Source organism: Hydractinia symbiolongicarpus, chromosome 7, assembly GCF_029227915.1.
Source record: "Hydractinia symbiolongicarpus strain clone_291-10 chromosome 7, HSymV2.1, whole genome shotgun sequence".
Lineage (NCBI taxonomy): Eukaryota > Metazoa > Cnidaria > Hydrozoa > Anthoathecata > Hydractiniidae > Hydractinia > Hydractinia symbiolongicarpus.
Genome location: NC_079881.1, coordinates 16080935 through 16094505, shown reverse-complemented (window position 1 = coordinate 16094505; position 13571 = coordinate 16080935). Strand labels below are relative to the sequence as shown.

General features: G+C 34.0%; 1 protein-coding gene and 1 long non-coding RNA gene across 2 annotated transcripts; one reads left to right on the top strand and one right to left on the bottom strand.

Moving 5' to 3' along the window:
- Window positions 1-4067: 4067 nt before the first annotated feature.
- Window positions 4068-4417, bottom strand: LOC130649506 (uncharacterized). The gene is made up of 2 exons (XR_008983058.1): window positions 4174-4417; window positions 4068-4099 (listed from the first exon to the last, which is right to left on the bottom strand). It is a non-coding gene; the product is annotated as an uncharacterized LOC130649506 (long non-coding RNA).
- Window positions 4418-5927: 1510 nt separating this feature from the next.
- LOC130649500 (uncharacterized) lies at window positions 5928-10303 on the top strand. The gene is made up of 4 exons (XM_057455782.1): window positions 5928-6225; window positions 6371-6467; window positions 8351-8527; window positions 8843-10303. Exons 2-4 carry the CDS (start codon window positions 6383-6385, stop codon window positions 10165-10167), a joined length of 1587 nt encoding a protein of 528 aa, XP_057311765.1. The 5' UTR covers window positions 5928-6225; window positions 6371-6382; the 3' UTR covers window positions 10168-10303.
- Window positions 10304-13571: the final 3268 nt, after the last annotated feature.

The following is a 13571-nucleotide window of genomic DNA, read 5'->3' as shown; positions in this document are numbered from 1 at the left end:
CACAACCGTTCATAGGCTTTGATATTCTCTATTACTCGAAACTGCCCCTAAAAATCTTTATGAAATCTTTTTAATGAGGAAAATAAATCTTGTTAAGATTATCGTTAGAACTTGAAACTTACAACACAACTTAGTTTAATTAAGAAGAATCATTTTGCATGTTTTGGACACGTGAATAATCCGATTTCCCGATTTTTTCGGATTTTATCCGAAAATCGAAAAAAAGTGAATTTCCGGACAATTTTTGGCAGTTTTCAATGCGATCTGTGTAAAAATCGGAAAATATGATAAATACCTTTTATTTAGCTTCCAGAAACTTCAAACAGAATATAAAAAATCGCTCTAGAACTAAAGTAATTGATTTTTAAGCAGATAGTGGCATTTTAGACAAATTTCAAGCTTTTGATGACGTCATAGAAAATATGCTGATGCAAGAAAAATTATATTGCTGCCATTTTGTTCCTTTTGTAACGTACTATAAGTGTGCTAAGTTTGATTCAATTTGGACAAGCATATGAAAAGTTAATAAGGGGGGGGGTTCCGTCCCCCTCCCTACCCCACCTCCCCCCGCCCTTGGTCATAATATGTTCGAAAAGCCCCGGACCGAATAGGGTTTAGTTTCTTGTGAAAAGATCGATTCATAATTACTTAGTATAAATACGACTGTTGTAACGGTAATGAAATTTAAAAAGCATTACATCCCCTATTCGAGGGTAGTATCATTTAATTGCAGACAACGTAATGAATAAAAAATATACTTTACGAGATCATACATGTTTAACGAAAAAATCTCTGTAACGGACACAATCGGGACTTCAAAAAATGGTCTGTTAAAAGATTGGTTTATATTGTTTTAAAACTTGCTTTTGGGTGTCGAAAGGTGTGGAAATCGATCGTAAAGTATGTCAAATGAATGATTTCGAAAAAAGAAAGAACCTAAAATCAATATAGGCTGTAAATATGCTTACGTGAAATACAGACAAACTTTTTATATTTTTTGTATTATCTATTGTTGAGCGTATTTGTATTCATTCTTTAATAGATTGGTTAAGTCTATTATTACTTTTTATTTTATAACGCTGATTTTGTTAAAATATTGATTGTGTGTTCATGCTCGCATGAAAGCTAACATGAACTTGTTACAAAAATAGTCCGGGTTTTTTCACTGAGATACCGTCGAACTTAGGCTGAAAAATTAGTTTATATATCATTTTTAACAAAATAGTAGCCAAATACAAACAAATTTTAATGTTAGCTGTAAATTATTTAAGTTCAATGTATTTAGACGGTGATAATTCCATATAAAAAATGCAGAAGTAGTCATGAAACACAGGGAATTTACGAAACAAGAACGGGTATTATCTGCAACGGCCTTTTTAATAACCATTCATAAAACCCCATCATAGGAAAAAAGAGCCACAAATTGATTACGAAAAACGAAACAAAAGCGACAAGGTGAAAGTAAAATAATAATTGCCTAGCAAAACCTCAAGTCGCTAAAATTATATTCTGACTGACTAACGTCATATTTACTATGCAGTCTATGGACCAAGGTTACTGATTACTGGAGGCCTATTATTTATGGATGAGCCGAAGTTGAGTGCCAGGTAAACGCTAACCGTACACATCCAAATGGAGTGTTTTAGCACAGGCATACTTTATGCTAAGCATCTGTATTATTATTCAAAACATTTTTCCCGCACCAGTTGTATAACAACACAGAATACATTCCGTGGTAACCTAGCAAGAACAGTGTTAATTTTACGTCGAAATCTTCACTTGAAAAAGTAGGAACAGCTTCTGCTAATTAACGGCGAAATATTTCGCTGTAAACTTTTAACAAAACGCATTACTGAAAAGAATTTAAATTTACTTTTTTTGTTTTTAACACCCAAAATAGTGCTTACATATTTTAAATTCACCACATGTATTTTGTTTCTCACGAACATCCACATTTCTCAGCTAATTAGCCATTGACAATTCCTCTTAACAAGGTCACTTGACACTTTCTAAGTTGTCAAAAACCTTCCAGAATTGCATTGTTACTTTTGTTTACCTTAAAACACAGGCTTTAACCTGTTATTCCATCTAGCCAAGACAATCACTTATCATTCTGTCGTTAAAAAGTTCTCAAAATTGATTGAAAACAAGACTTAACCTACCGTATAAGTATTACATGTTACACTCCAGACTGTTGTTGCATTGTATCCAGAATACCTGTCATTTATCAACTTTCACCAAAGTTTAAAACACTCTTAAGGCTGACTTGGTGTACGTTTGTAACCGAAATCTTAGAATTGGCCTGTTTAAGATTTAAACAGGGCTAGAAAACATAATGATATAATTTCTTAACATTTAAGAATATATAAAACAAATATTTAAAAAAAAAGGCTTTAAAAATGCCAACAAAAAGAAAGCTTTCAAGCTTAAAGCCACAGCTTTAAAAATGGCCGTCGTCACGCTAGCCTTCATCAGCATGTCTAAGCTACGAAGACGTGATGAATGGTCATCCTTAAAAAATGGGCGTTCAAAACAAAGTAGGCAAAAATACGTCGCATTTGTTATTTCTGCATTAGGTAAGGTAGTTTTCATTTAAGAATTCAATGTAATTAGCGAATGCTTTCCGTGCAAATGTCCTAAACATTGAAATTCCTAACATTGACTTTGTTTTATATATTTTTTAGAATGCCTACAACTATTCATATGCCGATTAAACATCAGGACCGTGTCTGACTTTTAGGCCGGGGAAGGGGAGGTGGAAATAAATGGTTGCATATTATTCTTGCTGATTACTTTAACACAAAAATTCATGGAGTGCGAATAAAACCCCACAACTTACACTAGGCACGTCAGTTCATACCATGCTGGGACCTCATACAATAATAAATTTTTAAGATTAAAATAAGATTTTTATGAAAGACAACCTAAAAATTGTCTTATTTTGAATTATAAAAAGATCCCTGTTTGTTTTGTTATTTATTAAACCCCGCCCTTATGCGCCGGATTTTAACCGCGTATATAGTAATATATTGCTGTATTGTAGTTTACTTTGCTTATTAGTAATTATTAGCTGTTATTCACATGATGCGATCAAGTAAAAGGGATATACAAAACCGTAGTACTTAGCTTTGTAAGAATGTGTTAAAGGCGCCCAATAAAAACGGTAACCTGTTGTTTACAGGACGACTATGACAAGATAAATTTATAAACAATGACCGGCAGATATTCTTCCTTCTGTAGTTAATCTTGCGTTATGATAATTACAATCAGAATGTGAAATTGTGTGGAAAATAAATATATCTTGCATGAGAGTGCATTCTCATAGGTCAGTGTGTATTAATCCCTCCCTTTTTCCACTCTACAAGTTCATCTATTTCACACTTCACACTTAACCTACACAATGCAAACTGACTCACTGCGAAAGCGTGCTTAACCACGTGGTCAAATTGCAAAATTTTCATTCCTCTTACGTAAGTAGTAATTAACCTTGGCCAGTAAACAATACTAACAATTTTAATTTTTAAGAAATTAATTGCGATTAAATACGTTTGCAGAACATTGAGAAAGACAATTACCAGTAAATTAGTGAACACGAAATGATGCCAAAAATTGTCAAAAAAAAATTATTGCTTGTATCCAACATTGTTTATGCTAAAGTAGCGTAAAAAAATTGCAGATTTTAGTACAGTTGCTAATAAAGTGGTGACCCATATAAAGTACATGTAGAAAATAACATACATTACTTCTCACTTCTGTTTAAAGGTTTGTCAGAATTCTTTAATTTTATTAGCCCTTAAAGTTCCTGGAAATATCCGGACTATAGTCGTGCAAAAACAGCCCCACCGTTAGAGCGTCATAAATCCTCAGGACCACTTTGTCATGAAAACGTGTTCCCCAGTTTTAGGAAGAGGGTCATTTGGGTATCAAGCATGAACCATCTAGGTATTGTTCCGACCACGACTCAAATTTCGTGAAGCTGATGGGTTGAATGAAAAAGAAGAGTCTTTTTGAAAATACGCCATGCAGCAAGGATTAGGATATGAGAAGTATTGTACCAAAAATAATGATTTATCTTGTCTTTGTTTCTTCTTAAGGTGACCTAAATTTTATTTTAGATTTTTGTTATAAATAAGGTTGGGTAGCTTTAGTTCTATCATGGCTCAATTTCATTACCAGAGTAGAAAGCGGTAAAGAAACAAGGCCTGTGTGTCTGATGAATCCTTGTTTCTTAGGTCATCCTTTTACCCACACAACATTCTTTCTCTGCGTACCATAATCTGAATCTTCCGCCGGAGAGTAGGAACAGCCAATCTAAAAATAGAAAAAGAAACAGATCAACATAGTAAATATTTCATCCGAAAGGGAATTAGATTCGGATGTTAGAACAGAATAGAAAATTCACACAGCCTATTTTAAAAAGCGAACTCCGTTGCTGGAAGTTTCCAAAGTTAAACTTAACGATGAGCTGTTTTTCTTGCTGTTTTAAAAATACACCCTGCGATGAAGCGTTATTGTGCAACGCGCATAATTAGAAGATCGTTAGAGTTACAAAATGCATTGAAAATGAAGCAATTAGCGATAATTAGGACAGCTCGTAAGATATTGACATCTGTTGACAAACTCATCAAAGAAGTAGAAGGATGTTAGATTTAATCTTCCGTAATCTGAAATAATTTGTTACTTCATAATATTTTATAATTTCTAATACTAGTATAAATTAATTTTTGCGGATTATAATTTAGCAGAATACACGCAGAGATACGCATTTTTACGCAAGTTTTATATTCTGGTTGATAGTCATGAAATGTTTTTGTTGACCATGTGTTGCTGGCATTGATTATTAAACGACAGGTTTACCAATTGACCAAAAACATTTTCATACTGTGCATGGCTGTGTTACTAGATTTAAAAACAGAAGCTTAAAATTTCTTTAATAGAATTTAAAAAATACTTATAATACTAGCTAAGAGCAGCACAAATGTGTCCAGATGCAACCAAATTTATTTTAGCTAGAAACTCTGTGCAAATGGTAAATGGAATAAAAAAATAAACTTTTCTACATGGGATAAAAAATGAAAGTGGAAGTTTCCTGTCTCGTTCTACTTGTATTGTTGTTTCTTCATTGATGTTTTTTTATTTATTTTAATTATTATTATTACTACTGTTTAATTTGTATGTTTGCTTTAAAACTCAAATGTGGAAAATATTTTATGCTTTTTAATTTTTATCATTCTGTTTTTAAAACATATTTCGCATTTATGAATAAACTGCTTAATAAAGAACAATAGTTTTTACAACGACATGCTTCTCTAAGCACACGTGGAAAAGCTATTTTGTGGATTATTTATAAAAAAATAATATCACAAAATTATTATATCAATTGTACTTCGGCGTTGTTATTGGTTCTGCCATGTCACCCACACAACAACTCTGATTTGGTCCAATATTAGAATCGCGCTTAAATTAACATGAGAATCTAGGAAGCAACCGAATTATATAGGTGGTAACGAGCAGAGAAAAACATCGTTAAATGAAATAGGGTCAATTAAGAAAATAATAAAGACAGGAAAAGGGGCAATGCTAAGGTTTACTCACTAAAGAGAGGCACTAAGGTGAATTGCTGGAGAAATCATTAATATAAATATATATACATAATAATATTATACTATATCTCTATGGACAAATGTGTAAGGCAAATATTGACTAAGCATGTGGTAATTTGTGGTATTAAATGTATCAAGCATCGTTGGATTTTCAACTGTAATATCTTTTGCGGTATTCTTACAAACAGACAAAGAATATTTTCATCAATAGACTTTTATTGCGACGTAAATATTTTTAGGTCAAAAAGGTACATTTATTACCATGCTCCACAAAATTTAATAAGAAAAGGTAGCGAAAGTCTTGTATAAGACATTTCACTCCACTGTCACTTCCTCTGTAATTATGTGCACCTGTGGACTTTATGATCTTAGGTTATTGGTTAAATTCCATCTCTCAAAATCTGATAATTGTTGCTGACCTTAGTATGGCTATTTTCTCACATTTTTGGACCTTTGTGTAAACATGGATTATTCTGCAACGCAGTGGTGTGTTTTAAACGCTACTTACCTAACCTACGCATCTGAAAATGTAGCACTTGTGCAAGCCGACACCAAATCTGGAGAATTTGCAAGTTGGTGATTTTGACAACTGCAAAATCTGCAAAATTGACTAAAAATATCGGTGAGTGAGTATGTGAGTGGGGGGAGAGGTCATTGATTAACTATCAATAAAGACGCAAACGCTGTCTGGTGGGGCGTATCACTGAATGGAATAGCTAATATTTCGGTTTTTTGGTTTACCTGAAACTACTTTTCCTTTTTTTCAGATATTTATAAACATGAAGGCAAAATTATTATTATTTATCTTACTTCTGGTTCTAACTACCCTTCATGGGATCGCTTCAAAAGTTTTGCAAAATGAAGGTAAGTTGGCTTTTTGTAAACACAATACTAATAAAAATAGCGACAACTTAACACCGTCGGTGAAAGAAGAGAGTTGAATAATGAAACTTTAATGTTAAATATTTTTTCTGACAAAAATTTCGCGGTTAACGAAAAAAAGTAAAATTTACAAGAATTATATTTTCGCGTCTATGTTGTTTTATTTTGTGGTGATGAAACAGATAAAAACGGAGATTCGCTAAATTGAATTTTAAGAAGGTCAAAAAGTCTATCCTATATTACGCGAAGATAAAATTATGCGATTTAACAAAAAAATAAATAGAAACCTGTAAAAAAATTTTCCAGCAAAAGTTTTGCTCATTGAAGTGTATATTATAGCATGAAGCGAAACAAATCCACAAGAAAACTCATTCATTTTATGACGTCACTATGAAAGAAATTTAAATAATTTTTGTAGTATACAAATTGCAGAAATTATGCATAATTAGCACAATTTGTATTTCGTAACTTGACAATGTAAATAAACGGACGGAGATATGCTAGAATTAATTTTAAAAAATATGATTATTCTAACAAATAGTTAAAGGCAATAGAAAGAATGGAAAACAAATAAGTTGTAGGGGACTGTTAAAAAAATATATCTCTGACTTACTTAGCTTTGAAAACAAAGGACTTATTTTCGCATGAAGTATTTCTAAAGCTATGAAGCACCAAATATGAATATTAATGTTCCTATCAAGCGATGTTACCACTGACTGCACCATGTTACAGCGATGTTTTTTTGCTATGATTCTTTAACTAGTTTCAAAGGGATGAACACTACATTCTTATAAAGAAAAACGTTTAAAACATGGAAAGTAGGCAGTTTCGTTTGGATAAAACATAAAAATAAGTTCATATGGCTTCATTTTTATGGTTTTTCCGTTTGAAGCAAAGGTTAATGCCATGTCGAAATATATGTGGGAAGTTTGTTTGTAAAAACTAGTAAAAGATACTTTAATTCATCATAAAGCCTAATGTTTAATCTTATATACAACGATTTTTTGTGTTTTACGTAAAATAGTCCTGCCAGGGTCCACCTCAAGAACAGTGCAATTGTTGAGTTATATGGTCAGTGGAGTTTATTAAGCCTTTTCACAACAGGGGAGTCGTGCCTCGGACAGGGCGATGCAAAACCACTTGATATTGTAGGAAATTCAGACTACTTTCGAAAAAACTAATTTGGAGTGTACAAAAGTCACGAGATTATGAGATACTAGTCGTTGCCCGTGGAAAAGTCCACGAATTCACTCGTCCTTTATGTTTACCCGTCGCAACAAAGTGGATAAAAATATATCGCATTTGATATTCGTGTTTCCGTAACATCATTTTCTAACTCAGCAGGGGGTCCGCGCAGAGATACACAGACAAAATACGGCTATTATTATAGGGACTAGTCGTTAACCCGTGGAAAAATCCACGGGGTCGCCCGTCGCGTTCGCTCGTCCTTTAAATTTACCCGTCGCAACAAAGTGGATAAAATTATATCACATTTGATATTCGTGCGCATTTTAAAAAATTCGTGTTTCTATTACGGGACGCCGCTTTCGCGGACACACAGACAGACGACGGCTATTATTAAAGAGATAGCTATTTCAAAATGGTAACCCGACTGGCAAGCCCTGTTTCTATAGTACCGGAAGGGCCAACAAATATGGCAACTAATAAATCCCTCGTGTATATGTTTATCTACGGGTTATTTATGAATATAACTAACTGAAAGGAACAAAATTCATTCAAGTCAGCATTGCTATGGCTATTTCATAACACCCATAGACGACAAATAGTACTTGCAAGCAGCTATTTCCCATTGTATTTTGCCATGAGCTCATGACTAGTCATATATAATTTCTTCTTTTGTTTAGTAATCTCTTCCCATCATAACAGAATCAAGCGTGCAGTGAATGCGACGGTAGCCGATTCAACTAATGATGAAAGCGGGTGTGGTAAAACTTGTGTCATGATTGTTGTTGGTTGTGTGTTGGCAGTGCTTTTGTTGTGTTTGGCGGGATCAATATATTATGCAGCCTGCCAAGATAAAGGTACGCATATTTTTTCTTTGTTAGGACAGGGAAGAGCTTGTTTTTGTTACATGGGATTTAAGCTTTGCCTGTTCTTTTTATCTTATTCATACAAGTTTTCTCACAAAAACAGTATGAACGTATTTTGCGCGTATTAATTTTCGCGCAATTTCCAATGCTGCTCTAAAAATCACAAGAAAAATATAGTAATTTCTGGGGTTTTAAACAAAAATATTAGATATAAAATAAACAGAATGAATTTCTTAATATCTTGCTAGTTACCTGCTCTTTAGTTTTACTATTTATTTCCAAAAAGGCTTGCCTTTCTTTGTTTAGGCCAAACTAAACACCAGGAAGACTGGAATCGAACATTAAGAAATGCTGAAAACAAGCCCGTACGACAACCAATATCGTTACGACAAATGGATGATCAGCTTAATCAGTTTGGTATGATGGGGAGCAGCAATGTCGGATTTATGGACGACAGTGCTTCCATGGTGGGATCTGAACTTCCTTACGACCCTGATCCTTTTTACCACGACGAAATATACCAACAAAAATTAAGGAATTTTTATCTGGACCAGGGGTGGGACCAAGATGAACTAAATTATGATAATCCGCAAAGAAGAACAAGGTTCGGACCCCCGGTAAGACGCAATCGCATATTTTCTGCACCTGATATATACGAAGGCAGATACCCGGGTTTGGAACAGACTGGACGGGCGTTTTCTTTGGATCAAAATATGTACAATCAAGAAGATTCGGGTGGATATTATGAACCTCAGGCTGATTATCCTGTTGCATCTGAAGCTTTTGGGAGTGGCGGCTACATTGAAGGAAATAGCAAGCGAAATTTTGATAACACAAGACCTGTTTCAGGTCCACCTCAGCAATTCGTAGATTATTACGGCGATATACTTGACCGGCAATATGTACCTAACAATGAGCCAATGATAAGAAAGTTGGATGATAAAAGATTGATACGCGACGGAAATCCTCCTTTGCTGAAATCAGCCATGAAAAATTCAAGAAGTTGTCAAAGTATACCTATCGAAGTCGAAGAAGAATTTGAGAACGATGTGCGAAGATTAAAACCGAATTACAATCGATCAAAATCGTTTGATGACACTTTAGTTAGGAATAAACAGGACACAGGTAGAAATAGAAACGAAAAGAATCCCTCACCCGAAAGTTCTGAAGTAGACGCCGACTATGATGCTGGAGAAGTTTCACCTTACTTAAGTTATGATAACGAAGAGGAAGATTACGATGAAGAATTAAACGAACCCATAAATGGAAAACTCGCCTACCCTGATCGTATTGTTCGCGTAAGAAAAGATAACCATGTGGAAATAATACAGAATGGAGATGAAGACGAAGAAACAGACAATATTAAAAATGTGCATACTACCCGAGTATTAGACAATGTAACCGATAAACCACTCGATACGGTACGTGTAACGGATGATACAAGTGATATCGATAATGTAGAGTCTGAAGGGACGATTCACATAGTGGATGAAAACGAAAATAACGAAATAGTCAAACCTATTCGTGCAATACGAATATCAGATAAACGAACAACTAAAGATACTTTCTATCGCTCGAAAGCACTTCTCGGGCCGTCGTTTGAAAGCAAGATAATTCCAAAAGTATTGTGAGATGTATTCCAGTCCTCTTTCGTAATTGACATGAAGCCATTACACGTAAAAAAAGGCTTTTAGCAGAGAGGTATTTTTGTATAGTACATAAATTGTGTATGGATTAAAATAAAAAGATATTTCCTGTCTATTTTAATCTTGTGAGTATTAATTCATTAGCATAATAAATACCCCTTACTTCTTCCGTCTTGTTAAGAATACACAACACATATTTAAGGAGAATGTGCATTATATTCGGTGCAGATAGGGGATGTATTCAACAGATCCGATGCGACTTATGACTAAAGTGTTTGTACACATAGAATATCACTCTCTCCCTTCTACCGACGTTATGGATTTTTTCTTCGTTGTAACAATTTTTGAACTTTTTTCCCCCAAGCTCTCTCAGTCTCTATAGCCAAACTGAAGTCCTAATAGGCTTATTACAAAAGACAAGAAAGATGTGACTTATTATCTCTTTTTGGTCTCGGGACGGCGAGAGAATAAAAAGAGAAAAAAGAGGCTGTGGTCGAGGTTGTGTTTTAATTACTGCTTTTCCTAAAGTGCGGTTTCTTTATCTGTGCTAGATTTCTCTCCCATAAACTTCCTTATCGGTTAAAATTTTTTCGGCCAAATTTTTTTGTCGGTTATAAAATTTTACTGGAGAAAAGTTTTAACCCTCTTAAAAGAAAAAGTTCTTTAGTCTTTTTACTTATATTTGACAAAACAAATGCTAATCGATAATAATACAAGTTCTTTTTTCTTTATTATCAAGACATTCTTCGGTTTCTTCTTCCTCTTCTAGTACCTCAGTACTTTCTATTTCAAGGTCAATTTCAAAATCACTCTCGTCCGAACTTTCGTTGTTATGAACTCCCAGTGAAATCATATGAGTAGAAATCGTCAATAAAATCTTTCATTGTATCTCGAACCCATCGCTTGGGACATGAAAATGTTAGTTGCAGAGGTATCTCAAGCCCTCCTGAGGGAGTAGGTGATGGCTTGTAGTTTAATGACTTTACATTATCTGTGATTTTTCCATTCTCTTGTGTAATAAAATGAAAATCCATCGATGTATCTTTTTTTTGCTTTTACTACACAGGCATATGGATCAATTGTAATTGAACTTTGTTGGTTTCAATTTCAATCTTAACTTTCTCGTTTAATTTCGCATTCGAATATGGTACCCACGTGAAGCAATTGTCGCCTGAAAACTAGAAGCAGACATTTTTCTTCCCCAGGGTCTTGTGGCCCCTGAACCGTTATAAGTCAATTTCTAGAACAAACCATCTAACAAAGAAATAATTGTCTCTGCAACAGAGAGTGTAAATAGAGGAGAAATTCAAATGGTCAAGGATGAATTAGAAAAGTCAACTGCTCATCAAAACTACAAAAGCGTACCAAAGCAAGTTCGCATAGAAGTTGGAAAATATGCTTTAACGCATAGCACTTAAGATGCTCTTGATCATTTTTTCATAGAAATATCCTACTTTTACAAATTTAAACCAACTTCTGTAAACTCTTGGAAAGCATCAATCAAAAACAATGAAAATGATAAAAAACTTTTAAAAAAATCGGTCGACCAAATCTTGTGTCCGATGAATTGCTGACAAAAACAAAACACGGTATAATAGGCTCGCGTCTTGCAGGTACCGTCATTTCGAGAAGGATGGTTATCGCCATCGGGACAGAATTTATAACGGCAAATGATCCAGGTATAGGTTTTTTATTTTCCCGAATGACAAATCAGTAGGAAATTTTCCGCATTAATTATTTTACAGCTTTAAGTTTATTACTTGAAATATTTTTCAGGTTGAAAAAAGAGGTTAGTAAACTGCATAAAAAAGTCCAAGAGATTGAAAAACAATTCCAGTTTTTCATATTTTAGGTTTGTTGAAAAAATTGGTGGAGCACTAGAATTAAATAAAAAATTGGGCTCGCAATCGACTGGAAAAGTGGACCATCAAAAAGTTTCTTGACGAAGAAGAATTTACATTCCAAAGAAAGATTTCAAATGGTAAATTGGATCATGATATTCCCCAAGCTCTTGTTCTGAATCTTGACCAGACCCCTCTCTCCTTTGTATCTACTGGAAAGTATACATTTTCATCAAAGGGGGCAAAAATTGTCCCAATCAAAGGGCTTGATGACAAAAGACAAACTACAGCGACTTTTGTTGTTTCTGCTACTGGTGCTTTTCTCCCTGTCCAGCTTATTTATCAAGGGAAGTCAAAAAGATGTTTACCTAAATTTGCATTTTCGACCAATTTTTATGTCACGTATACTCCAAATTATTGGTCTAATTTAGAAAAGTGTGAAGATATATTTAAAATAATCATTTTCCTATATCTGCCAAAAAGAAATAGCTTGGTTACCTAAAGAGCAGTGGTCCTTGATTATCGTGGAAATTTTTAAAGGTCAAGACAACGACAGAATGAAACGATTATGTGCGAGAAACAACTGTAAATTGGTTATCGCTCCACATAATCTCACGAATAAGTTCCAACCCTTAGACATCAAATAAGTCTAACACGTGGTACGTTGATAGAGTAAGCAAACAGTTGTCAAACAGAGTTACACCTGGTGATGTCAGTCTCTCTCAAGTTAAGTGATTTGAAGCCTCTACATGCGCAGTGGATTGTTGAAACATACAACCATCTCAAGTTACAAAATGATTCTATTATCAACGGTTTTGATGCTACAGGGATCACAGAAGTGAATAAGTCTGCTAACAGCCCCTTTGCACGTATAGAGAACCCATTTGATGAGCAGAGACAACAACTTAGTCATTTATCTCAATAGATTTATTTGCAATGAAAAGAGAAAACTTACTTATGTTTTGAAATTTTAGTTTTCTTATCTTTTCTCCTAATACCTCATTTTTATGGCTTCAATATGACTTTAAAAGGGTCTCTCGACTTCAAACACGAATAAAAACACGTAAAATAGAAAATTCAATTTCGGTGAAAAATTTCGTCGGTCAAAATTTTTACCCTTTTTCGACAAAGGTTTTTGCCTTTCCAAATTTCAAAACAGCAAAAAAGTTCTTTCACGCGAAATCATAGCCAATTTAAAAGACGCGAAAGTTTTTTCACGAGAAAAATATTTTTTTACAAACAAATTTAAGACCCCTTCCTGAAATTTGTTGTTATCAAAAAAAAAAAAAAAAAAAAAAAAATAACACATGGATGAATATTATTAACTAATACGTACACAATCTTACAATCTTCTCTAATATCTTTATTTCCACAAGTACTTGTCGCAGGATTGTCCTTTTTTCTAATTTGCACGACTGTGGGTGAAGTCATTACAAAATTGAAAAGGTTGCTAACGTTCTGTCTTCTACAGGCTCAATATAACACGGCAGAAGCATTTCAATTGTTATATCGTAGCAAAATTTAGCGGTAAGATGGAGAAACTGATGA